This window comes from Chaetodon trifascialis, chromosome 15, assembly GCF_039877785.1.
Source record: "Chaetodon trifascialis isolate fChaTrf1 chromosome 15, fChaTrf1.hap1, whole genome shotgun sequence".
Lineage (NCBI taxonomy): Eukaryota > Metazoa > Chordata > Actinopteri > Chaetodontiformes > Chaetodontidae > Chaetodon > Chaetodon trifascialis.
The window spans coordinates 9,077,820-9,103,393 of NC_092070.1; the positions used below are offsets into that span (position 1 = coordinate 9,077,820).

The 25,574-nt window shown below is 44.5% G+C and overlaps 2 protein-coding genes across 3 annotated transcripts; both read right to left on the minus strand.

Annotated features, from left to right (window-relative positions):
- Nucleotides 1-1,003: 1,003 nt before the first annotated feature.
- On the minus strand, nt 1,004-12,403 carry tefb (TEF transcription factor, PAR bZIP family member b). Of its 2 annotated transcripts, none has more exons than XM_070981014.1 (4): nt 7,153-7,563; nt 5,846-6,403; nt 4,814-5,031; nt 1,004-4,472 (listed from the first exon to the last, which is right to left on the minus strand). In XM_070981014.1, the coding sequence occupies exons 1-4, from the start codon at nt 7,292-7,294 to the stop codon at nt 4,257-4,259; spliced, it is 1,134 nt and encodes a 377-aa protein (XP_070837115.1). In that variant the 5' UTR covers nt 7,295-7,563; the 3' UTR covers nt 1,004-4,256. The 2 variants fall into 2 exon arrangements, with proteins under 2 accessions (XP_070837115.1, XP_070837116.1); XM_070981015.1 differs by lacking the exon at nt 7,153-7,563 and adding an exon at nt 12,128-12,403 and having other exon boundaries at nt 3,425-4,472.
- A 906-nt stretch (nt 12,404-13,309) lies between these two features.
- On the minus strand, nt 13,310-24,780 carry LOC139344153 (zinc finger CCCH domain-containing protein 7B-like). The gene is made up of 22 exons (XM_070982107.1): nt 24,714-24,780; nt 24,537-24,573; nt 23,516-23,713; nt 21,680-21,838; nt 21,466-21,546; nt 21,157-21,216; nt 20,888-20,942; nt 20,607-20,743; nt 19,455-19,995; nt 18,993-19,054; nt 18,817-18,919; nt 18,453-18,614; nt 17,775-17,989; nt 17,177-17,277; nt 16,914-17,095; nt 16,531-16,625; nt 16,181-16,347; nt 15,849-15,954; nt 15,568-15,676; nt 14,918-15,054; nt 14,625-14,794; nt 13,310-14,216 (listed from the first exon to the last, which is right to left on the minus strand). Exons 1-22 carry the CDS (start codon nt 24,770-24,772, stop codon nt 14,036-14,038), a joined length of 3,117 nt encoding a protein of 1,038 aa, XP_070838208.1. The 5' UTR covers nt 24,773-24,780; the 3' UTR covers nt 13,310-14,035.
- Nucleotides 24,781-25,574: the final 794 nt, after the last annotated feature.

Sequence of the window (25,574 nt, forward strand, 5' to 3'; positions counted from 1 at the left end):
GCTGCGTCCTCTTAACGCAGTAAACAAACTCAAGTGATGTTTGATCAATAATTCAAAGCGAGGATGAAAATTCTCAAACGGTGAGGAGCCAGATTGCTCACCACCCACCTCAAGCTGGACCCATCCCAGCAGATATTACTTTATATTTCATCATGCGGCTCTGTCTGTGTCTCTGTGTGTGTCTGTGTGTCCTGTGTCTCTGTCGGGTGCAGTCAGCCGTAAGGTTGCCTCACTCGTGTGAGCATGCGGGGCTGTGTGGGCTTTCTATAGTAACATGTAGTGGTGTGACATTAACATGCATGGCCGAGCTCCTCCTTGGCTCTCCTCTACTCTCCTCCACATCTTCATCGCCCACTCACTGCATCCCATCTCCCTCCCTCCCTCGGCTCACGTCTTTAACTGCATCCCCGTCCTCCATCTCTCTCCGTCCATCCCCCTTGCTGTCTTGTTTGCCCCATCCCTTTCTCCTTCACCCCCCTTGCTCTTCCCTCCCTCTCCCTCCATCCTTCCAACCACCTGATCCTTTCCTCTCGTTGGCCCCCGATATCCAGAGCCCCTCCCTTGCTCGCTTCCTCGCTTTCTTTTCTCCGTCTTCCACACATGCGCGCACGCACACACACACCCATCCCGCTGGTCTTTGAGGCTGCTGCTGTTACGCGAGGCTGCTGCTGTTACGCAACGCTGCTCCCCAGTGTGTCGATGTGATCATTACGCAACATCTCCTACTCCTCTGGAATACTGATGAGCAGCAGGACCGAGGCAACGAGGGGACAGCAGAGAACAAGGAGGCGTCTGCAAGAAAACAATCACAGGTCGCGTATGCACATGTGCACTCTGGATACTTGCGCATCAAGGATGAGGTTCAATGAGGTCTCCGCCTGTCCCCCAAACTGCTCTCCTTGTTATCTATTGTTTCTTTGTCCCTCGGCAGCTCCGGCGTGCCTCCCATTAGAGCTGCTGCAGCTGGCCGATGACTCAGTCAAGGTCAAACCACGAGCCCACATGTCATTTAATCCCAATTTATTTCATATGCATGATACAAGATACAGTTAGGACATGGCACTGCAGTTGCAGGTATCCTATACATAGGACAATACAAAAACACCCAACATATGTTTATATAAAAAGAGAAAATAAAACACCACAAACAAAAGTTTAAAAATGTTGTCAATAGAGACTTTTAAATATTTTTCCAAGAGTACTATAGCTACTTTGAATAGTAAACAAGGACATAGTGTCATTGATGCGAAGCACCCAAAGGCAGTGCCAACAGTTTTGTTTGTTTTGGTGGAACATTTGCAAGTGGGGAGGCGTGCCATTAAAATGACTAAACCCCCACAAAGAGAAAAGGTAACAGCTGCTAGCCTGTTTACGTTCGTATTGTCTGCGACCATGTTAGGCTAACTTGTCATTTTCAGTGCAGCAGCTATTATAGACACATCTGCAGATCTAAACCGCTGCCTTAATATTCTTTTCCTTTCCTGGAGAATTTGCAGCCTGCAAAGCATCAGTGAGCAGGACTGTGAGTTGCAAGCCTGTTTCCATGAGGTGCTACGCATCAAAAGAACAAAAGAAGAAAGATTGCTACATACTGTATGCAGTACTATAAACGGTCTTGATTTGTTGTCTTCTAAAAGGCTCTCTTGGCCAGTACCTTTACTCAGCCTTACCAGAACATTTTCAATTTTGTTAAAAAATAGCCAGAAGTTTGCATCAATCAACTACATCGACATATAAACAGCGTAATGCAGCCAATGTTAGGTTTGAATGTCAATGCGAAATCAAACACATCGCTAAGAAATGTGTGTTTTACTACACCCATCAGGAAACTCAAACAGAGAATCTCTCAAGAAAACACAAAATCACCAACGGATCCAGTGTATCTAGATATAGATCAATCTTTAGTCAATAGAAAACAATCCACACAGTGATCAAAAGTTGCTGTTTTCAGCTGATGTTCGCCCCAAGGTCAAGCACTGGCTGCACAGGGATGGGTGGTGCTAGTACACGAGTCATAAACACAGGACATCATAGAAAAGATGCTCTGCTTTCCTTCTGACAGAACTGTACAACAGACCATCAACCAGCCCATCCAGAAACATATGTAGTTTTCAGTGATGGTTCACAGACATAAGTACACTTGGTGTAAAATATGCAAGAAAAAAAAGAAAAAAAGACAAGTTTACTGGGTTTCATGCATTAGGATCCTGGACTACAGAGGATCTAAACTGGAAGCACAAATGACTTTGGGGCATGTCTATTTAGTACATCATAGCAACTTTACATACAACATCACTGAAATAAAACGAGCATTACATAACAGAGTATTATTGCCACATTTATTTTCTTTCCAAGATTACGGCGATGACGAGCACAAGCCGACCGATCACAAAATCCGCATCAGCCAAAGACACTTGAGATATAGAGTCCCATAACAGTCTGCAATGCATTTACTAATTTAGACACAGGCTCAGCTGCTTTGGCAAAAATAACTCAATTTATCACCTTGGATTGAAGGTTTTGCCAAATGGAACTAAGCTGCTTTTTATGTGCTCTCTGTTTCAACCAACACCACTTTGTAGCCCTACGAAAACTTTGACCCATTCAGAATAGGAAGTGTTGGATGAGGTAAATAAGAGTGTGCCTTGTCCTCTGTGTGTACAGACACGTATTGTATGTATATAGAGAAAAAAAAATCCCATAAAACTATATAAATCTGTTTTTAAAACAAACATCCAAAAGCACAGTTTACCCATTGAATTCCCTGCATTGGTTTCATAGAAGTATTGTTCCTCAAAGGAAATAGAATTATCTGACATATTGTTGTACATCACAATCAACAGATGCATTATTACCATCAGAATAAATACAGCACTCATTGACTATTTGGCAAATATAAGGAATAGTACTAGGTTAATAAAGACACAGTCAGAATCCCTGTCTCAGGAAATAAAGACCATGAGACAATCATTATTTACAAGATCAGAAGCAGTCAGCTTTGGGCCTGTCTAAATTTAAAAAATGTTAAAAAACAAAATTATCAATCCAGCCATCACTACACCAGATCAGGCAGGTAGTGGCTCTAGCGCCCTCTACCTGCAGTGTGCAGTAAAATAAACATCCCTACCTGTGAACATACCCCTCCACCAGCGAGGGCCCTGGAGATCATCAGACGTATGCCTTCGACAGAAATCTACCCAACAAAACGACTACTCTCTCTCTATTTGCAGAAACACCGTCTTGTCAGGAAACCCCAACTCTTGTGTGAGGCTCTGGAAGCTGATTTGAGGTTAGTAGAAAAGGAAACTACGTAGCTTTAAGCTGTAGGCCATGCATGTTTTTTTCCTAACAAGAAGCTACCGTGTCTCCCATGGTGTTTGTGGTACATGGGGTAGATACCTGCCACCACTATAATCCCTACGCATTGTTTTTAAGAAAAATGCCACAACTGGATTGGACACTGATACACATCTCTGTGGGGCAGGGAGATGACAATATATACAAACAGTTTAAATAGTGTTTGTGTGCGCAGAGGCGTGCATGTGGGTTACAAGAAGGAAGAGCTGTGACTGAATCACACCGCTAATGGACTGTCATCGTATTCCCCTCGGCCGACCCGGGGTCTCTGCTTCCTCTCTCTCCAGCCTGGAAGCAGCGCTGCGACTCTGACGCTGCTCCTTTACTCATCTGTTCCTCCCCTACACTGCCGTGAGTTCAACAACATCCTTCTTCTGAGCATCGGTATTTTAAAGGAAGTACAGACACAACAGACACTAAGTACAACACAAGGAAATGGGAGGGACGGCAAGTGTGCGCCATTCTAAACACACAACTTCTAACTCATGCTTTGGTCCACTAAGAAGTGCTGTGCAATGATAAAAACGGATTTGTGTGGTGTTTAAAAGCCTGTGATTCTTTTGTACCTGTCTGCTCTTTTCTTATTTCCTGACTTTGTTGACGCCGTCTTTTGAGACGGACCATGTGTTTGACCATGGGAGTGTCCACAATCGTCCCCTTCCTCTCTGAGTGTAGGAGCCAGGCGCTCTCCACAGGCCTTCAGTGACCACCGCTCCCATCATGCCTCGCTGCCTGCCAGTGTGTATCCGAAACTCAGAGCTTGACACAGTGACTGGAGGTCAGCGAAGACAACAGTGCAAATTTAGATTCCCTTGGTGTTTGTGTCTGTGTTGAATTCTGCGGGGAAGGGAGTTCTGCTTTTTGTCTCATTGATGCTTTGTGTGATTCATTCTGTTCTTTTACAGTGGGCCGTACTTAGCCTCGTATCGGGCCACGATGTTCTTGCAGCGGCCGCAGTCCTTCCGCAGCTCAGCCACTTGCTGCCGCAGCGCTGCGTTTTCCCGCTCCAGAAAGGAGGCGCGCACAGTGATCTGGTTCTCCTTCAGCCGCCGTGCGTCACGGGAACGCTTCGCTGCCACGTTGTTCTTCTTTCTCCTGGACCAGTATCTCTCATCCTGAGGAGGGACAGTGAAATGACAGAAAGGGAGAGTGAGAGCTGAACATAATCACAATCTGTGTTGTGAACCCCCACACACACACATCTTTGAGCTTCAATCCACTGTTTGCAGATGCTTTAATCTTTACCAGGACTGACCAGAACACTGAGTGCTTTTAACGTCCATCGCCTTTTGCAGTCAAAAATAATGTAAGAAAAAGCTTTTGTAATGTGCAGACACTGTGTCATTTATATGTGTTCAGGATCAGTGACCCAAACCAAAATAATTAATAAGTCTCCCAGTCCTCATTTCAGTTCAAACACACGTGTTTCTTTGGCGCTCACTATGAATGATCTTACCTTCTGCTCATCTGGAACGAACACTTTCTTAGCCTTCTTGATCATAGGCTGCGGTTTCAGCTCCTCTTCGGAGAACTTGTGTTTGCGTGGGTTGAACAGCTCCCCCCCAGGCACACTGGACAGGACCAGGTCTGTGGGGTCTGGCTGGAAATTAATGTCCACCTCAATGGCATCTGGGTCTATGGGGGAGGGTGTGTTACGCTCTGCAGGGTTAGGATCTATGGGAATGGAAAGGAAAAGTAATGCTGGATACAGGAGAGACCACTAGGATGCAACACAGCTAACCATCAGGTTCATTACATGAGTCACTTAAAATAGGGGGGGTGGGGGGGGTGGGGGGCTCAGTTTACATCTCCCAGCTGAAAGTTTCTGTTTAGTCTTTGTCAGGGAGGTGCTGATGTAGTTGTGTTGTCTGAGGTTGTATTATATCATCCCCTTAATATGATTTCTAACACAATGAGAAACAATGTCTTATCTAAAGAACTATAACTGTATTCAAATAAATTCAATGGCTGCAATGTTTGAGCCTCGTTGTGTACATATGCAAACATTTTCATTGAATGGGAGAGTTGACTTTCCCTCTGAGGGCTGTGAATTTGATATTTGCATGAGCACACTACATCAGTTTTTCACTGTAGCTGACTTCTTAGATGTCTCAGTCAACAGGTAACATGATTTCTCTGAACCAAACAATGAAAATGTCTGCTTTGAGTTTGGTTGGTTTTGCATGTTACAGTGATGTGGAGTGGACTGTCATGCTGGCCACTTGCCAAACATATAAAAGTTATAGCATCGGCTCAAAGGTCAAGGGTCTGCGTGTGCAACATGAGTTAATAATACACCAGCAGTGCTTCCTGAAGGCAACTGGACCTGCTTGGGGTTGCCTTTGGGAAGCACTTAAAAGTACCATGACCTGGATGAATGAGAGTTATCAGAAAAATCAGAACTAGAGAGGAGCTGTTTTTCACAAAGAACGCCATCAGCAGTCCAAATGTTGTACAAACACTCACCCCATAAATCAATCCTTCTCACCTGTTTGCTTCTTTTTCACTTCCACTTCTGCTGTTGCCTCCTCAGACACAGTGTCCTCATCCTGCTCTTCCTCTTCCTCCTCCTCCTCCTCCTCTTCTTCTTCCTCTTCTAGTTTAGCTGGTTGTAACGTAGTTACCGTCACTGCTTCCTCTGGATCTGCGGTGACCGGAGAGGTGGTGGAGGAAGATGCTGAGGCGGAGCTGGAGGCGTCAGCAGCAGCAGAAGGAGGAGGAGGAGGCGTAGTAGTAGAGGCTGTAGCAGTAACCTTGGCGAAGGATTTGCCTTTGCCCGCCACTGAGGTGAGAGTCTTCTGCAGCTCCTCCTCCTCCAGGGTCACAGGGATCCCGTTCTCCAGGAGGAACTCGTCCAGGTCCATGTACTCCAGGTGGAAGGTCTCCCCATCATAGGGAATGGTTTTCTCCCAAATGGCTGGGGTTAAGGAGGCTGATACCCCTCCGCTGCCACCGCTGCCTCCTCTGGGACCTCCACCAGCACTGGTAGCCCCAGCCCCGCCTCCCTCCACATCCTCAGATGTGCACAGCTTCTCCTTCTCTATTTCTGCATTAAAGACAGGAGGGAACAGTGGTATGACAAATGGCTGCTCACCGTGTGTGAAATGTGTTCTTGTGCACACATGACTTCAGGGCTCCTTTCAAGAGTCTAAGACACGTGCACACAGGAAAAGCCAAGCAATACATGGAAAGAGGCAAGGTGGGAATAAAGGGGCTGTGATGGTGGTGTGAAATCCGAAAAAAACGGGTCACAACCAAAGAGCGTGTCAATGAGTTTTAAAGTGACAAAGTAGACGTCTAACTGAAATAAAAGGCAGACTGAAGCTTCGGGGAAAACAGACAGTAGAAGCGGAAAAGCACGGAAACAGCCGAGTGAGACCTGCTTGTTCCACTTGTGCACCCCAAAACACCACCACAAAAACTAGCGACCAGATAACACTGAACCACAGAGGTGGATGAGAAACCATGCAGTGTCTTTATCTTTATGTGTCTTTGCAGTCCATGTGCGCTGCTCGCAGAGCAGCAGAAAGGAGGTGGAACTTTTTGTTCTTTTTTTGTTTCCTCGCCGCCTCGGATGAAACTGCTCTGTGCGACATATGGCATGTCCGTCCTAATCTCGCTCCACTGACGGTCACACACTCAAACTGCAGTTAACAGCCTGTGGCACAGCTTTGAACATTATTAACAAATATCTGACTATTATATGTTTTCAAAACCGTCGACAAAGTCATAGCTAATTCACAAAGCAAAAACAAACTGGGGGGAAGAGCGCTCGTTGTCGCATTTTGGTCTTACCGTCGTCGCCTTCCTCCAGGATGTTGGGAGGCGGAATGTCCATAATCTTCTTGATACCAAACGAAAAGGACTTCTGCGGAGCTGCCGTCACGGCGTTACCGCTGGGCTCAAGCAGCACTGTCACCGCGGCTTTGCCAGGCATTGTTCCCTGTCAAGCTTCCGAGCAACACCGAGCAGTATCGTTACCGAGAGCAGTCTCCTCCACCGGGAAACAGCAGCAACAATCGGAACGCGTCTCGAAGCGAGTTTCACCACTACTGCTGTGTCAGGCCTATTGGACAAAATCAACTCGTTTGGATGCAAAAACAACACTACAGAGACCCCTTGTTCTGCTCGCCCACTGAGCGCGATTGCCCCGCCCACTCGTGGAATGGTAGCCGCTGGTTGGCTGTCAGTGCTGTCCGTAAGAGTGTTAATACTGTGGCTGTGCGTGCACAGAGTACATGGCCAGTTTTTTGTCCGTGTAGTAGTTCTATCACTGCTCATTGGCTGCAAATTGCCCATATGGAGATCATTTTTTTATATTGGAAAAAAAACACATTAACACACAGTCTCGTGCAGGCAGCATATGAATATATCGTCAGTAGAAAGTGTCAGTGCTCGCACGTACAAACTGCAGGGAAAGAACCGCCTGAAGAATACTCAATCTGACATTTGCAAACTTTCATCGTGAGCGCAGATTAAACTACAAGACTGCGCCCACACAGACTCTCGATACACCCAAAAATTACAACGCAATGCGCTCGCGCATACAGGCTCATTCGCCTGCATACTCTTGTCCTCTGCAAGAAGATAATCGTGGCCAAACACGTGCCCCCGCCCCTACACGACTCACGTGAATCTACAATCTGTCGAGGCGCGTGGCTTCAAACATTCAGCACGTGTGGACCAAGGCGAGCTGGGGCGGGCACGCGCCCATCCTTCGAACAGCTGACACGGGACCCAAAGGTAGCAGAGTGCATGTTGTCTACCAGACGGTTCTGAATCATAATACCCAGTGCCTTTATAACAAGTTACCATACATATACACACTTCGTTTATGCCTCCCAACAAAAACCTAACCTAAAATGGTCCGACCACATTAGTCCATCGTTCCACAACTCAATTTTAAGGTCACCCTCTAAAATTCAACGTTAGTTGTGTGAACTCGCCATGCCATCCATTGTTTCAAACAACCGCAATTATTAAGCAAATGTATTTACAACTATTTAAATCTTCCACATCAAAATCTCCCAGCGCCGCAACAACACAGGGAATCTCACGTTTCCGTGCACGCGCTGCGATGTTGCACGCGACAGTGAGTGCGCGAGGCGTCGCTCTTTCCAACAGGATGTTTGCGCTCGGGAACACAATGTTCAAACCGCGCAACATCCCACCCTCACCACTGATCTGCGGCTTTTCTCCCAAGTTCTCCGCTCGGTAAACAAAGAGCAGCGTGTCTGCTGCAACTGCCCCGACAGAGGGGAAGCCAGACCCGTCGACAAGGCAGCAGCTCGACTACAGAGGGGGCACAAGACTCCTGTTTACTCTGTCATCTAATCTAAAAGATGGATGCAGTAGGCAGACATAGTTGTCCTTTCAGTGTTTGAGTTGCCTCAGCCACAGTATTCAATCATGTTACATGGTATGCACCAACTAAGAAAACTGTGAACCAGACAGTGAGTTACACATAAGGTCAGGATTTTAGAAGCACACTCCACACACAGGAGACAACTTGCCACAATCAAACTCTATGGTACTTAAAAACACAACGAAATGTCACATTTAATTATCCACTGGACTGCTCAGTTGTATTTTCTGTAAATCAAATTATGGTCTAAAAACATCCCCGTTGTTGGTTGCTTTCATTGGCACTGACAAGGTGGAAAATCCAGATGTGAGCTGGTCAACAGAGAGGCTGCTGGGATTTTATCCATGGTACTTATCAGCACTGCTGAAGTACCCTGAAGCAAGGCAGCATTTTCCAAATTGTCTTGTGAGCACTTCGCCGCAGGAATTTGGATAATCATTTTATTCTGGAGTGTTTATGCCTGTTTGTGCCGGCAGGAAGTGATGCAGTAAATGCAAGGATGGATGTCAGTCAAACTGCTGTGGAAAGCTCAGTTCATAAAGAGAAAACTTTTTCTTTTTTTTTCTTAAGATTTAATGTGTTTCCTCATTAGACCTTCTTTGGGTGGTCTCACCATCACTTGCAAAGTTGTCTTAATTAAATTTTTTTTGCATTGCAATGCAGGAGTTCACTTTATTTTCACAGTGTTTACAGATAAACACACTACACATGCCCAACTTGTTTAGAATTGTCAGGATGATTAACATCAAACTGTCATGTGTCGGGGTAACTGGGTCAGTCTGGCTGTATGTGTGTGTGTGTGTGTGTGTGTGTGTGTGTGTGTGTGTGTGTGTGTGTGTGTGTGTGTGTGTGTGTGTGTGTGTGTGTGTGTGGCACAATAACCACAAACCTTTCTAAAATACATTGTACAAATAGTTCACAAAGCCGTCCTTGTTACTTGCTGAAGATCATGCAGAGTTTATTGACAGAAAGCAAGAAGAAAAGCCTTGGGCTCCAGTCTGCCATGCATGCAAACATCTGCTGGCCCTGTTTTAGAAGAAACATTTCTTACAATGATAAAAACATTGTATTTACTCTCATGAAGCAGCTCAGACAGGAGGTGGCCTTGTGGACTTTTGTTTCAGGACAAATGAGAACAGGAAGATAAGCACAGCACGATATGAGCAAGGAGCATGATGAGGAAATGCTGCAAAGCTTCTCTCTCCTCAACTTTAGTCCTTGTTAGATATTGTAAGACATAATCAGAGGAGGAAAAACAGTCTAATGATTAGTCTGCAGGTGCTGTTTAAGGCCCTGATTGGATCATTTGTTGATTAATCTTTAATCTTTATTTTGGCCTCCGTGTTAAAATAGATTACAATGCTGAGCAGAAAAGAGAGATTATTCTTAGAATAATGAATACATCAACCATATTAATAATCTGCAATAATAATGTTGCATAAAGACAAGAAACAGACAAGGAAAAAGTGAGAAAGAAATATCATGGCATCACCAAGAAAAAAATGGAATCATTATTGACTGCAACTAAAGGCAAAGGGCAGTAATAAGTCTGAATTATACCATTGTGTTATTTCAGTTCATTAAACATTTGTGGCACTGTCATATAATAATAAATAATTAATAGCGGTATCGATGATGAGGCCAACACCCAAGTTATGCTGCTCAGACCGTTTAAAAAAAATATTCATTCATGTGTCTGCATAAACAGCAGGTATGGCAGCAAATTCATCAATGTCGGCCCAAGATAATGAAATTCAATTAACGATGCCACTTGTTTATATCTGAGGTCATGATCATTATTTTGCATGTATTCTACTGACACAACTACATGAACACTACATAGATGTACCAGAAACAAGACATTACTGCCAGCATTGCCGACCAGGGGTCAGGGGTCAGGGGTCAGGGTGAGTGGCCCCTCTGTCCCTCTGCCTATCCAAACCCCCCACACATCCAAATTGAAGAAGAGTTTGTCCAGCTACATCCAAATTCTTCATCTGCATACCAGCAGTTTATAAGCAAATGTATAGTCAGTGATGGGACATGTTAAGAGTGCAACATATATTTTTTTTCAAATTTAATGCTAAAATATGTTGGCAGCACAGTAAAAGAGCATACCAGCAAAGTGACACTTATTTTCCCAGTGTTACAGAGCTTCACTTTGGCTTGGCTGTGACAGTCTGAGCAGCAAACCGAGCATACTGCATGATGTATTAACACTGTCCTCACCATCTGGAGGAGGGCTGTTTCGACATGTGGAGCACAGGTGAGGAAAGAGAAACCAAGCAACACTCGAATTATAGAAAGAAAGGGGCATGTGGCCTAGTGTCTAAGTCTAAGGGTTAGGGTTAGTGTCTAAGTTATCATAGCATGAGATCCCAGCGTATCTGGTTCAATGGAAGCTCGGGGCCTTTGTTGCATATCCTCTCCCCTCATTCCCTCCTCCTGTTTTCTGTCTGTCTCTCCCGGCAACAACTGAATCAAAACTAAAATCCCTCCAAAAAAGTCAGCAAGCAAGTGTACACGAAGAGTGCTTAGAGACTGTAATGATGTGATGAAACCCTGAGTGAGGAATGTTTCAGTGTTGTTGCATCAGTTGCAGGCTGCTGTGTTGTGACTGCATGGAGGAAGCACGCAGACAGTTTGCTGACTTAATGTGAGCACATTATGAGTGATCAAAGCAGCTGAGTCCATTTCCATACAGGCCTGGACCTGCAACAGCAAGGACTTCCAGACACAACCACGGTCACTGTTTCTTCAGTAACCACTGCCACAATGAGGTCCTGATTGAGGTACGAGTGATGCATGACAATGAGGCCGGGTTACATTAAATCCCATTATATAAAGTGTTGTGAGGTGTTTTGCGATTGCTCATGCCAAAAGTAAAGTCGTCTACCAGTTCCAGTGACTTTACACCTATGTGGGAAGAAGTACTGGGATTTTGAACTGGAATAACGACAAGAGCGACAGCTTGATGCAAATAATAAACACAACAATTAAATAGTTTTAGCAACAAAACATCCTTGCAGCATCAAAAGTAAAAGCACTTATGAGGATATTGTCAGGAGACAATAGTTTATGAGTGGATAACTGGGTGAGATGAAGCTAATTCTAACTGCTTTAGATACTAGTAGTTTATATAAAATACATACTATGCAAATCATATGTCACATTAAGTTAGTAATTCCCTTCCTAAATGTAGTGGAGTGAAGGTGAGGTTGCATAAGATGACTCAATAACGTTCAAGTAGAGTTTCAGTTCCTTAAAATTGCTCTTACAATAGTTCTCCCACACCTGACACAAGTCCCACCACCACAGTTTACAGAATATGATAACGTGTGCAACGCTTTGACAAGTGTCCAGCCTGTTCTTCTGCTTGAAAAAGCATCAAGAAAATATTCTTACCTGTGTCATCAAAGGCAGGGAAGGAGAAGGGGTAGTCTGCTAATGACTTGAGCAGATCAGGAACGTCGCTACTGTCCCCAAAAACGAGTTGCTGGGCTGTTGACATGATGAACGACCTGTGAAACCACCTCCTGAAGTCTCAGAGACGAGAGTCCGAGTGTGAGAGAAACGCTCAAACAGTGAGTGAATGCGCCGTCAGCTCCTGACTTGAGTCACTTTTCAACAACTTTGCAGCAGGTCACATCACGGGGACGCCTGCATGTGTCCAAACAACATGTATTACAATGAGCACACCGAGCCACGCCCCCAGAACCTGTTGGGTCGTCGGCAGCGGAGCACGCGCCTGTCATTCACATTGCAGAGCCAATGAGAAAGCAGGGGGCGGGTTACAACTAATGAGCACCACAACAGCTCTGTTCAAGGCAGCACATTTCTCTCCACGCACGAGTGCACGTGCAAGACAGAGGAGGCTCGAGGCCAGGTCCAGCCGAGCGCCACGCCATCTAGTGACATGTTGGCGTACTGCACTGAAAGGTGCAATGAAGGTTTCTGTAGGAGAAAGTTAGTAGAGGCGCCACACTATAAAAATCCTGTTAATAAGTTAAAGTCTCACAAGTGTTTTAGCAGATTTTACTTTTCCAATCAAAAGTACTTCACAGAGCAGCGGCCCCTGCGAGAGTTACATTATTAAATATTTTATTAATGTTTTACTGTTGTAGTTATTTGAGGCTGAGCTGACTTGAACAACTCATTATTCTGATGGGTAGTTTAAGTTCTAAAACAATGCATCATAAGTTCATCATGTTTTCAATGTAAAAATCTTAATTTATTAAGTAGCAATCAATAGCTGTCAGTAAGTAGAGGAGTAAATAGAGGAGTAAAGTATTAAAGCATTAAAGAGAAATACCTAAAGTACAACATGTACAGTACTTGGGTAAATGTACTTTGTAACATTTGACGTTTCTATAATATTGAAAGACAACAATAACTGCTGCTGAGATTGACTTCAAACCCAAATACCTCATGACCTTATGAGTGTTATTTCTGTCATTAGTCATTGTTAGGTTGCCTCTTCCTCTTTGTATTTAATACTCACCTGTTTTCTTTTGACTTTTTCCAAACAGACATTATATGGCACCTACACATTTCATTAAAAAAAAAAAACATAGAGACAAGTATATCTTATAAAATATACTGTTTTAATGTTCCTTTTGGCACAACTCTTTCTGGCCCGTGCATTCTTGTTCAAGTTGTTTAAGCTAAACAATGACCAAAACTATTACTCTCATAATCATAATAATTTGGCCAACATGGACCCTTCTCTGATGCCAAATATGAGTCAGAATAAGAGACATATGCTCCACACAAAAACACATAAAGTTGAATCATACCCCCAGGAACACGCCTTAGCTTGAGTACGAATCAGAACTGAATGCGACCAGTTTGATTTGTGTCAAAGGTTGAGAAATCATTGTGGGGAGTACATTAACCTGCCGTTAAGGCTTTAAACATCCTTTCTTTAAGCAAATTGTGGAACTCTTAATACTCGTGAGATGTCTGCTTAAATCCCTTTTTGAATATTCTGTGATGGACAGTGTGGGTCTGTATCTGCTGCATTTCTTTCACAGCACTAAATACTTCATTATTGAAGTTTTAGCTGATCAGACATGAGCAATACAGGAAGCGCTGAAAACATCCCATAAATTGACATAAGGTATGGAAATATTTACCAATTTAAAGAGTATATGGCATGTTTGGTAATGCAAATACACATGCTTCATGTTTCAAGTGATCTACTGGCAAAGTTCTACCTGCTGCTGCTTTAATCCCGTCACCTGCTGATTATGCATTTGAAACGCTAGCTTGGCAGTTACAGAAATGGCTCACAAAGTCCAAACACATTTGTTCTCAGTCCTGAAGAAGAAAGTTGAACTTCCCAAAGTCAAACTCATCGGGCATGATGAGCATGTCTTCCCTGGCTTTGGCCAGCTTCTGTCGCAGGAAATCCCGTCTCTCCTTCCACTCCTGCAGCTCCGCCGGACTGTGGGCGTAGTCGCAGCACACGCCGTCAGGACAGTCGCCATCTAACCTGTTGAACGTGTACATAATACAGAATGTTTCATCAGCTTTGAGATTTTTCACTTTCACTTTGAATATAATGGTGTTCGCTGCGTGTTTTGACACCATCATTCTATTTTCGACTGCACAAAAGGCTCCAAGATGTGATGAGCACACCGAAATGTGGTGCACGCCATCATTCGCATCCACATCTAGCAGATGAAACAGGTGCGTTTTGTAAAAGCTCAAAGAGTTTCAATCGTCCATTACCTGATAAACACGAAAAGAGGAAGGAGCACATAGATGTGGCACAAGCTACTGCTAACAAACGAGCTTGCTGAATGAAGCAAGCTCTGTGTAATATTTCCATTTCATAAGCCGAAGCAGTTAATTCTTTTCTTCAGTCTAGTGTAGTGTAGAATCCAGGAAAAGGTCTCACTTGGGGCAGAGTTCGAAGCATGTGCCAGGGAAACGGTAGCTCCATGTCAGCGCTTCGTCTTCCCCCTCACAGCTGAACACTCGGTCCTTGTGCTTCTCGGACGAGATGTGCCGCTGCCACTGGCGCTCGCTGTTACTGTGCTTACCACACAGCCGGCAGTGGAGGCCACTCTGAAACGCAAAAAGGAGGCGTCATCGTCAGCTTCTTCTTACACACAGTCGGGAAACAGTTTCAGCTTGCCAGCGATTTTTGCTCTTTGACTTTACTGAACCAAAAAACAAATGCATAACCACCATTGGCTCAGCGTAGTCCGTTGGCATACGAATGTACTTCTCTTCTGGGACGGGCTGGGTGTGCACGGATCCGTCTGTTTGGCGGTTCAGGGTGTTTTGTGCCAGCCACATGTCATATACCTGCTGCATGTCCCGCACTGCAGGCACAAATACAAATCTGTTATCAGTCTGAGGAAGTTCAGTGAGAGCGAGTCAAACACCAAATCAAGGCCAAACCACTGCGCACTGTGCAGCGTTCAGCGGACACTTGAGATTACACATTTACAGGTTTCCATCTACATTCTGGCTTTTTAGCAACAGCTCAAAGACAGCAGGGGACAATGTACTACATACAGTAATTAAGCACAATAATTAAGAACATTTAAGCCACAGGCCAATCCGAAACTGCATTTAATGGTCAGAAGAGAATTGATCTTCACCCACTGCCATCATCAGGCCAAAAGTTCACGTTGTCTAGTTGTACTTAGTGTTTGTGCTAATTAGCAAACACCAGCGCACTAACACTCTAAACTAAGATGATGAACATAGTAAACATAACCGCTAAACCTCAACATGCTAACATTGTCACTGTGAGCAGGTTAGCATGCTGACGTTAGCGTTTAATTCAAAGGCAATGTTGGTGCAGGTGCAGGACTGTTTCAATAACTCACAGTCATTGTTCTTCATATACATCCACATCTCCTTCTCCTCTTGGCTGTGAGCAAAGGTGCATTTCCCCGGGTAGTTACATTTCCTTTTCCCCAAAATCTGGGCGCACATCTGCCAGGAGAAAATGTGCTGTTAAAACACAAACTGACGCAATGATCAGCACCAACAGGCAACGATCCCGTTTCATCTTAAAGCAGCAGATGCTGCATACAAAATATATGACAGGAGAAGCAATGAGGGGATGTCTGTGATGAATCAGAGCGTTTGGTGGAAGCACACCTACATCATAATGCAGAGGGAGGTTCTTGGCATGTGGCAGCGGTCGGACCTGAACCCACTTACTTCTCTCCGGTGACTTGACCAGAAGTACACATCTCTCTTTAGTCCACCTGAAGATCACCACACAAGAAGAGGACAGAGGCTGAAAATGAGCTGCCAGATGGCAAAATTATTCAAACTTCGTCTCTCTGTGATTCAACAGGTTTTTTTGTGGACAGCACTGAACCTGATCTGATAATACTTTGCAACATGACTACATTCATACATGACTTTGTCACTTGTAACTTGCAACCCTGATTCCACAGAGGTTGGGATGGGGGATGTATTTTGACTCACGTGTGTCTGGCCTTGGCAGTGCAGTACTTGAGGGCTTTGTCTGGTTCGCTGATCAGGCCGCCCAACCAGCACTGACCACAGACGAACTTCATCTCCACGTTGAGACCCTTCCCAGCTCCTCCTCCTCCTCCTCTCGGTTTGCTCCCACCACCTCCAAATGGCAATTGCTTAAATTTAAACGAGAAAGTCAAGTTAGCCAACAATTAGCAGTTTTTTTTTGCCCAAACTGCACCTGCACAATCTGTTCACTGCAAGCACTGTACATATGATTAATATCTACAATAAATATCACAGTCTTTAAATGAAAAGGTGTGCTGCTTCAACTAAATTACAGAAATGCTTAAAAAAACGCTTCTTACTCTATATCCTTTCAATTTGCTTGAGTTTTGCTCCTGCTTGTCACAATACTTTGTGGATACTTTGACGATCTCATCAGGGCTGATACCTGTGAACACACAGACACAGACACAGACACACACACACACACACACACACACACACACACACACACACACACACACACACACACACACACACACACACACACACACACACACACACACACACACACACAGAAACAATGTCACCCCTCATTTGGTTCCTACTCAGTTTAGAGGGAAGGACTCGTACACTGCCTTTAACAATTACTGTTTCAACAACATTGAATCTTTTCGATTACACCTCTTCAGCGTTTCTAGATTTTTATTCCACTGTCTGTGCTGACAGACTGCACCTGTGTCCTGCTGCACCCTCCAGGTTTTGAGCTCTATGACTGAGTGGGCATAATGGCAGCTGTCCTCCCTCTGGCAGCCGTACCGGATGGCTTGGCGGCACAAATCCAAGTGGCACAGGACGCTCAGCGGACGGACCTTGCTGTAGTTCACACTGTGGGTCCTCACCACAAACGCCAAGCACCTGACGGACACAGACACAACTTCAGCGTGTGTTTAAGATACAGAGTTGAAGAGTTTCACGCTTGTGTTGTATCGTGCTCACTTGTTGGCGTCGAAGTTGTGGCGAGCGTCTGAGTTCGAGCAGACGGTGGGCTTGTCTTTGCAGCGCTTGCTGATGATTCTGGGTTTATTGTCGTAGCATTTCTAAAGAGACAGAGAGACAAAAATGTGTATGTCGATGAGGTCAGCGGTCCTAAGCCAACCACTGTCGAGCATCATCGTCCTGCTTTACGGGGAGGTGAGCACAAACAACGCACCTGATTCTCAAACAAAAACAGAAATAAAAGTAGAAATGTAGAATCCAAACATGAATCAAATATAAAAGTCTAGATACACAGAAATAAATAATATAAATAAATAATGACCAACATGTATCTATTTATTGATGCATTTACTTATTTATGTATTCCTTTCAGCTTGTATTTAGATTTTAATTATTATTTAAATATCTATTCATGTGCTTCTGTGCAGTTACGCATGGTTTACTGATGAGAAATGGGATTTAACAAATCAAATGCAGGTTGTCTAAAGTGAAAGTACTAGAGTGAATTTACTGCTTTAACCTTTTGTTGCTGTGTAGAGACTCAGCCACGGTATTATTATTAATTACAGAACAGTAAAGTGACTGTAAACACACTAACCTGACACAGGAACAGGAACATGCCCTTGTTTTCCTGCATAAGGCGTATGATGCTGTTCACAGGGTCCAGTTTCAAACCTGCCGTTTCAAACAGCAGGTTTCTGTCCAGCGTCCCCTTCCTCTCTTCCGTCCAAACGTCGATCTCCAGCTGGTTGTAGGCAAACGTGCACTTCTCGCCGTACTGACACAGGCCCAGATCCCCAGACTTCAGCACCTCTGGACACGTAAGAAAATGCAGAACTCATTCTGTCACATGTTGAGGGGCGTGTGTGACATGAGCACAGTTCACTCTTTAACCGTGCAGACGTTTGAACGCATTTCATTTGTCATCAACAGTTTCGTCACATTTCGTGCATCATGACTAAGATCAGTAGCATGTAAACTCCCTTATTTCTGAAAGCTAATGGACTGCAGTGAAACACCTTGCAACTCAAGAGCGAGACGTGCCTCTGGCTGCATGGTCAGTCAGTCAGTGGCATGTGTACAGTGTGCAGCCATGTTTGACATATTCAAATGTTCAGGAAAAAAGGACACACTGTGTTGTCACGACACATGCTCTATGCAAATCACTGTCATTCTAATAACGAGCACTAATGTGTTCATTGGCACGATTACCAACCAACTAATCACCCAGAGGAGATCCTCATATCTGTGATCCGTTTGATTTTGGGATCCTTACCTTTGCAAAGTACAAACGGGCCGTAGATGGAGGTCCAGATGGGAGGCTGCCGCACTCTGGTCCACTCTGAAGGATGCTCTGCCTTTCGTCTGCATAACAGAATGTCTCGCTTACAGCTGTGGACCAGGTCTGGCAAATGAACGAAGGTATATATCCCTTTACCTGAAAAAGGACAAACGTAAGATATTCAGTAGTACAAAAAATAGAGAGTGTTTGTGACGGTGTGTGTTTGCAGACTGTAGGACATATTTTGTTGTCATCTCAGGATATTCTGAACAGATTTTTACATTTTTAGCCTTTCAGCTGTGGTGAAAGAAGTGCTTCAGGATGTTCCTTTTAAGACAGCGCTGGACTGTTCACGTACCTTTCCGAGGGAAACAGGCCGAGCAGGCCTGCAGGAACTCATGCGTGGAGGACAGAGGATTATGGACGGCAACCTGTGCTTGGTTGTTCCTCTCCTTTGTTACCTTGATGAGAATGGTTAATGTTAACAAAACAGACAAAAACAGAGCCGATAACACAAGTCAGATAATATCTTACTTTGTAGTTATTCTTTGGTGATCGCGGTACAGGAGCTGCAGTGCTGTGAGAGCCCGTGATACCTGAGGAATAACAGAAACCTAATCACATACAGCTGTGATGTGTGCACACTGCGTAGCTCACTTTGGACTAAAACACGTACGAACACGAGTAAAGCTTTTAAACAAAGGGAGCACTTGTAAAGGTTCAAATCTGGTGTTTTGGTTTACGGCATCTTTTTTCTTGTGAAACACAGCAGACTTCCGCGTTTTCAAGGCTCTTAAAGTCCTTCAAATGAAATGACGTGTGGGCAAAAAAAAAAACACAGCTTCATTTTGGGAGGCCACAGGGCAAAACAGGCAGGGAACCACTGATGCGCCTCAAAGCCATTCAAGCTAATTTCAGGATCTATTAGCTGTCGTGACATCTGAAACAAAAGGCTTCCTGCTTTGCAGTAATACGCCACCAATAGATCATAATTACCCATTGAGCTGAAACTGGAGAGCGAGTCCAGGCCTGTACCCCCAATAGAGACCACTGGCGTAGCTGCCACAGTACCTTCCTCTGAGGTAAACGAGTCCAGGACATCGAGGGAGTCAAGCTGCTCCACAGCTCTCACACCAGGTTTAGAGACATCCAGGGGATCGAGTTCATCGAGCAAATCGTCAAGGGACTTTTCCCCTGCATCCAGTTCTGTTTTGGACTCACTCACGGCGGCAGCAGCATTTGGAGTCAGATCTGAGAAGTCATCCAGGCAATCCAGGTCATCCAGAGCATCCAGCGCCATGGAGGTGGGGCCTAGGTTTGGAGTTCCAGAGGTCGAGAGGTCATCCAGGGCATTCAGGGTCGCCGTTGTGGTGCCGTGGCAACCGGCTGAAAAGGAGTCCAGGGAGTTGAGCTGGCTGACAGCTGAGCTGAAGAAGGCCGGGGGTAACTGGGGCGTTGGTGGGGGCAGGACAGAAGGGGCTGAGTGTGTGCAAGTGGATGTCCTGCTGGGGGCTGAGAATGCTGCCTGGGTGTCGGCCTGGAAAACATGGAGAAGGAAACTTCAGTGAAGACAATATTGCTAAGACGGCTTGTTCATCTGCCTTCAAGTGGCCAAAACACAAAAAATAAACGCAAAAAATGAACGAAGCTTTAAAGGAAATTTTACTCCCTTGTTCCTTTGAGAGTTTGTTTCTCTCTACTGGACACGTTTCTCATTTTTTCCCACGAAAAACATAAACAAATGCACATTGTGTGTTTCATAATCTCCATGTTTGCTTGTAGTATTTGTTTTCAGGGTTTTATTTTCGCACACTGACAAAGTTCACGCTGTTTGGCAGAACAGCCGAATCTTAAAAATTTACACGGAGACTGCAGCTCCTCATTCAGGGAACATTTCAAAGTCCATAATTCAACTGCACCCCCAAGAGACAAAGAGGTGAAATAATGTCTTCTTCATGATATCCAGAGCAACAATCAGCTCTGGATTCTTGAGCACTGAAATGAACGACAGTGCATGCACAATATTCGCTTCCAGACATTCCAGTTTAGTAATCTTCTCCACCCAAGGACACCTTTATTCCATTATCAGCAGCACAAGTGAAATTTACCGGTCTGCAAGGACACACACAGTGCAAACACACACTTTACCTCGGCTGCCTCCTGCTCATTAGGGAAGCAGTCGAGCAGGCCGTCTATATCGTCTCCCATCAGCTCATCCTCAAAAGTGTCCACGGCGGCAGGAGCTGTGGCGGGAACGGAGGGCTGAGGCACGCTGGGAAAGCAGACTGAAGAGAGCAGGGCGAGATTCATTTAGATCTGACTTGACTTACTTGATTTTCTCAAGAACTTCAAGAAAAATGTGCAAACACACCCACTGCCTTGTATTGTCAGTGACATACAATTCAGCAGTGAAAGTCAAGGATTCGTACCTGGTGCAAGGCCACTCAGAGGATTCATAGCATTCCCTGAACAGGCATCAGGAACCTGGACGGGAGAGGGAAAGAAAACACTACAAGTATGATCAAGCACAAATCAAAGAAAAGCCTGAGAAGGAGGAGTAAAGGCTCACAAAGATTCACTGCATCTGCTAAACAGGACAACACGTGCGACCCTCACTTTCTGCTCAATGACTGCCAGCTGAAAGGTTTTCTCCTTTCAGAAATATAAATTAAAAAACGTCTGGTGATGTGGAACTTGCCTTGGTGGCTTCAGGTGTCATTCTTCCATTTGTGACATGTTTCCTGATAAGCACGTCTTCCTGGGAAAGACAAGATAACACTGGATTTGTGAGAGGCAGCAAGCTGAGGACCACATAAGATTAAATCTGCACCATGTCTGTACTGAAGTTTGGCAACATGACAGTACCATGAGATGACAGAAATAGATGCTACCAGCCCACTGAATTGCATACTTACAAAATTTTAGCATCAGTGGGATAAAACAACTTCATTTTTCAGGTATTTAATTCACTAAACACTCAGTCAAATACAGTAATCATTTCACTAACCTTTGCGCTGACATAGGGTTTTCGATTTTTCAGTCCGAGATGGATGGCCAGCTCCTGCGCGAGCTCATTCACCTGTTTGTCCTGTCGAGAGTCAAACAGGAAAAAAACAGAATCCATTGCTTTCATTTTAAAGGTTGATCTGTTTCAAACTAAGCTTGGATTTAGATTTACATTCAGGTATTTTCTTTGGCTTGTCAGCATCAACTTCCTGTACCAGACGATTGATGAGCAGACAGTCCGTGGTGCAGTCATAGGCCTCCCTGTACTTCCCGAGCTCCTTCAGACACAGTGCCTTCCTGTACAGAGCCCTGCGGCTTTCCTTGCACACTTTCAGAGCTCTGTCACAGTCCTTCACACCTTCTTCATATTCCCCCTGTGGAAACAGGTGAGAAAGAAGTCAAGAACGTGGTGAAATCATAACAGCCAGAACCCAAAATTATTTCTTACCAGCTAACAAGACAAAGAGCGTTCAGCTGCACAGGCAGCTCAGTGAGGCTGGACTCGAGCTGAATGCGATCATATGACTGCTGATAGGCTTACCATGACTGTGGTAACATGTTGTTAGCACTGTTATTATAAGTATTAAAGTCAGCATTGGCTTATTAGCACTAAACACAAAGTGAAGCAGAGGATGATGGGAATGTTATTAGTGGTCATAAACTAAAGTATGAGACAAATTCAATGTGGACCTGATGATGGCGCTGGAGGAACAACGACGGGATTACCAGGGTTACTACACTTCTTCCTGGGGGGGGAGAGAACGTCTGGACCAAATTTCTTTCTTTTTTTTTTTTTTTAATTTCATTTTTATCAGGGAGGAACATACAAAATCCTTTCAGTGTATTTACACACAAAAAAAACATGTACAATAAATATGTGGCACACACACCACTTGTACAACTATGCCAAAATACATTCTCCCTTCTATTACTCTGCCTTTCATTTTACAATGTGCAAAACAAGAACATCTGAACAACGGATGTCGCACTTCCTCATTCTTCCATGAAGATCTACTCACAGCGATTTTTCAGTCATCCCAATAGTTAGCAGTGTGGTACTTCAAACATTGTAACAAACATACTCAAAGTAGTTCAGGTCTCCTTGCTCTTATAAATCTAATCCATTTCGACCACCATTTCTTAAATTTCTCTGATTGTAGTTTTAAAGCGAATGTCAGTCCATAATGTAGATTTCATGAACAGCTCTTTGCCAGTCTGCCAGTGTTGGTGTGTTGGGTTGTAGCCACTTCCTTGTCACAGCTTTCTTCCCTCCAATCAATAATATCTTCATTAAATAACTGTCTGCTATTGATTGGATATGCAATGCCATGGTACCAAAGTACATTGAGCGGATATCCAATGGAACAGTAATTTGAAGTATGTATTCCAGACAATCATGAAAATCAGACCAGTAGGACAAAAGGTTCGGATAATCCCAAAATAAATGATAATGATTGGCTAAATCTGAGCCACACATCCTCAAACAGTTCGTTCTGGACCAAATTTCATCGCAATCCATCCAAAAGCTGCTGAGACATTCCACTCTGACCCACACGTCAACATCATGGCGGTGCAAACTGTAGTGGACCAACCACCGACATGTTACCGGATATTATAACAGCTGAAGGAGGTTGAAATGACTTCAACCAGAGATTATTACCTGTTGATCCACTTTTATCTGGCGTCACATCTGACTGACTCACACACACACCAGGTCTGGGTGTGTTTGTAACGAGCCTTAATTACAAACAGCCAAACACATAACTGTATCCTTTTTATTTCATCTTCTTTTATGTCTCTGTCGATATCCCTGTTTTTACTGCATCTCCTGTGTATGATACTCTTTTCAACGTTGTTTTATTTCTCTGTGATTCACTATCCTTGACTCTATATTGCATTTGTGGAGCACCTTGTAACTCTGGTATTGAAAAGCACTAGAAGTGTATTATTCTATCACTTCACACCAGCTGAACTGAGGCTCACTGAAACGATCTGCTGCTAATTTGCCTGACGCAGCGTCTCAGAAGCACACAGGACCAAATGTGTCTCACCATACTGTGGTGGGCAGCGGCCCGGTTGACGTACAGGCTCTCCAGCAGAACCTCGCGGATGTGCAGGTCCTCTCCTGCAGCGTAGTGTGAGACGTTCAAGCCTTCGGTGAACTCCCTCACCGCCTGCTTGCACTCTCCGTCTCTGAACATGGCATTGCCCTCATCGAGCAGGTTGCACACCAACCGGGTCAAGAATTCCTGCGAGGAAGAATGAAGGGAGGGAATAAGATGCTCTCGGCGTGTCTGAAAAACTCTGAACTCTGTTATGACTTCAAGCAGTCACAATACAGCCCACAGCTGAGTTATTTACATCATTCATATCTGCCCTGTGCAGCACAACTATGTCAGACACAGCCCTGAGATCAGCGGTCTGTGCAGTTCTGTACATTTAACACCACTCCAGCATCATTTAGGTTCATCTTAATACAATACTCACAAGCCTGTATGTATGCTGAATGATACTGGTCGCTGTTAACATTCATCCTGCTCCTACTGGGCCTGAAGTGATCATGCAAGATATAATATGAAGTTCTGGAAATCTGACCTACAGCAAGCAGCATCACTTGATTTGACTAACTCAAGAGAGCTGAGGCCTCACATGACTTTATGCTGAACTTCAAAATCCACCTTTGCATACAGGTTGGACATGGACTTTGCTGTCCTCCACTGTAGCAGCAATTACAATAGGGATCGCTTTGGGGCCTGTGTGGACAGGAGGGACAGTCACAGCGACCAGCAACTCAGCACTGAGCCAAGAGGATAAAAAGGCAAAACAAAAGAGAGCCTGTCCTTAACGTTATAGGCAGCCAGGACAGAAAGGAAGGAAGAGCTTGAGTGAGAAACAGCAGACACCACTTCTGACCCAGTGGTTGTAGATCACACACGCATGACGGCAGCAGGGCACCAGAGAGGAGACAGACAAAGCAGTGTGTGTGTGTGTGTGTGTGTGTGTGTGTGTGTGTGTGTGTGTGTGTGTGTGTGTGTGTGTGTGTGTGTGTGTGTGTGTGAAATCAGCTGGTACCTGATAGCCCTCAGGGTCCGGATAAGCCAGGGAAGACCTAAAACACAAGATGTAAACTTGCTTAGAAACATACAGAGGCAGCTCAGTTATCAAGGATATGAGTCACTCATGGCCAAGGCAGGTTTCACTTTCCGCCTTCCAAAAAAAAAAAAAAAAGAAAGAAAGAAAGGATCTCACTGTATAAAAGTCAGAGACTTGCTGATCTCCTCTTTGCGTTTCTGTCTGGCAGGGTCCATCGCTGCTTCACTGGGGAGGAAACAAAGACCACCGGTGGATTAGTACCAACGACAGGCAGATGTTCGGCTGTCAGTGCCTCTGAAATGTCCGCCCACTTCCTCCAACAAGCACCGGTCATCTGTCCGAAGGGGGGAAAGTCGGCAGGGGTCTGGGCAGGTGAGAGGCCGAGCTGACGGCGAGTGACAGTGGGCGGTGGAGGAGGAAACCCGCTGACGCTCTTTCGACTTACTGCACACTCCCCGCTTAAGTTTCGATTCCCCGCTGCCCTGCCCCAGTCCAGCTTTCTTCTTCGTTGCATTTTTTTGGGCAGATTGCAATACTAACTTTTAGTTGCATACCGCCATCTATCGTACTGGATGGTGTAGAACAGGATGTACTGTATGTTGATCTATGGGGGAAAAACTAACAAATTGTATTAAACACTCTCTCTGTGTATCCCACACAATACCTCTAGTCGAGGTGGATGAATAGATTATGATCAAGTCTTAAATAAGTTATTATGCACCCTTCACCAAACTGAATGCCATTTTAATGTCTTAAAACAGACCTAGTTGAGTTTTAAAGTTACTTCACAGCCTTAGAAACAATGTTATCCATCATTATCTGATTTGAATGAATTTATAACATTTGCATTTCCACGATAACTGTGCTGATGGCGATCAAGTGATACGATGTATAATACCTGCTCTAAAAGTCTCAGGCTAATAAACTTTGAAGTGAGACTGTTTATTCAACTGTAATTTCGAAAGCTGAAGAAATAAATTTGACACCTTGACAAAAATTGCAGTGATGAAGTGTGGA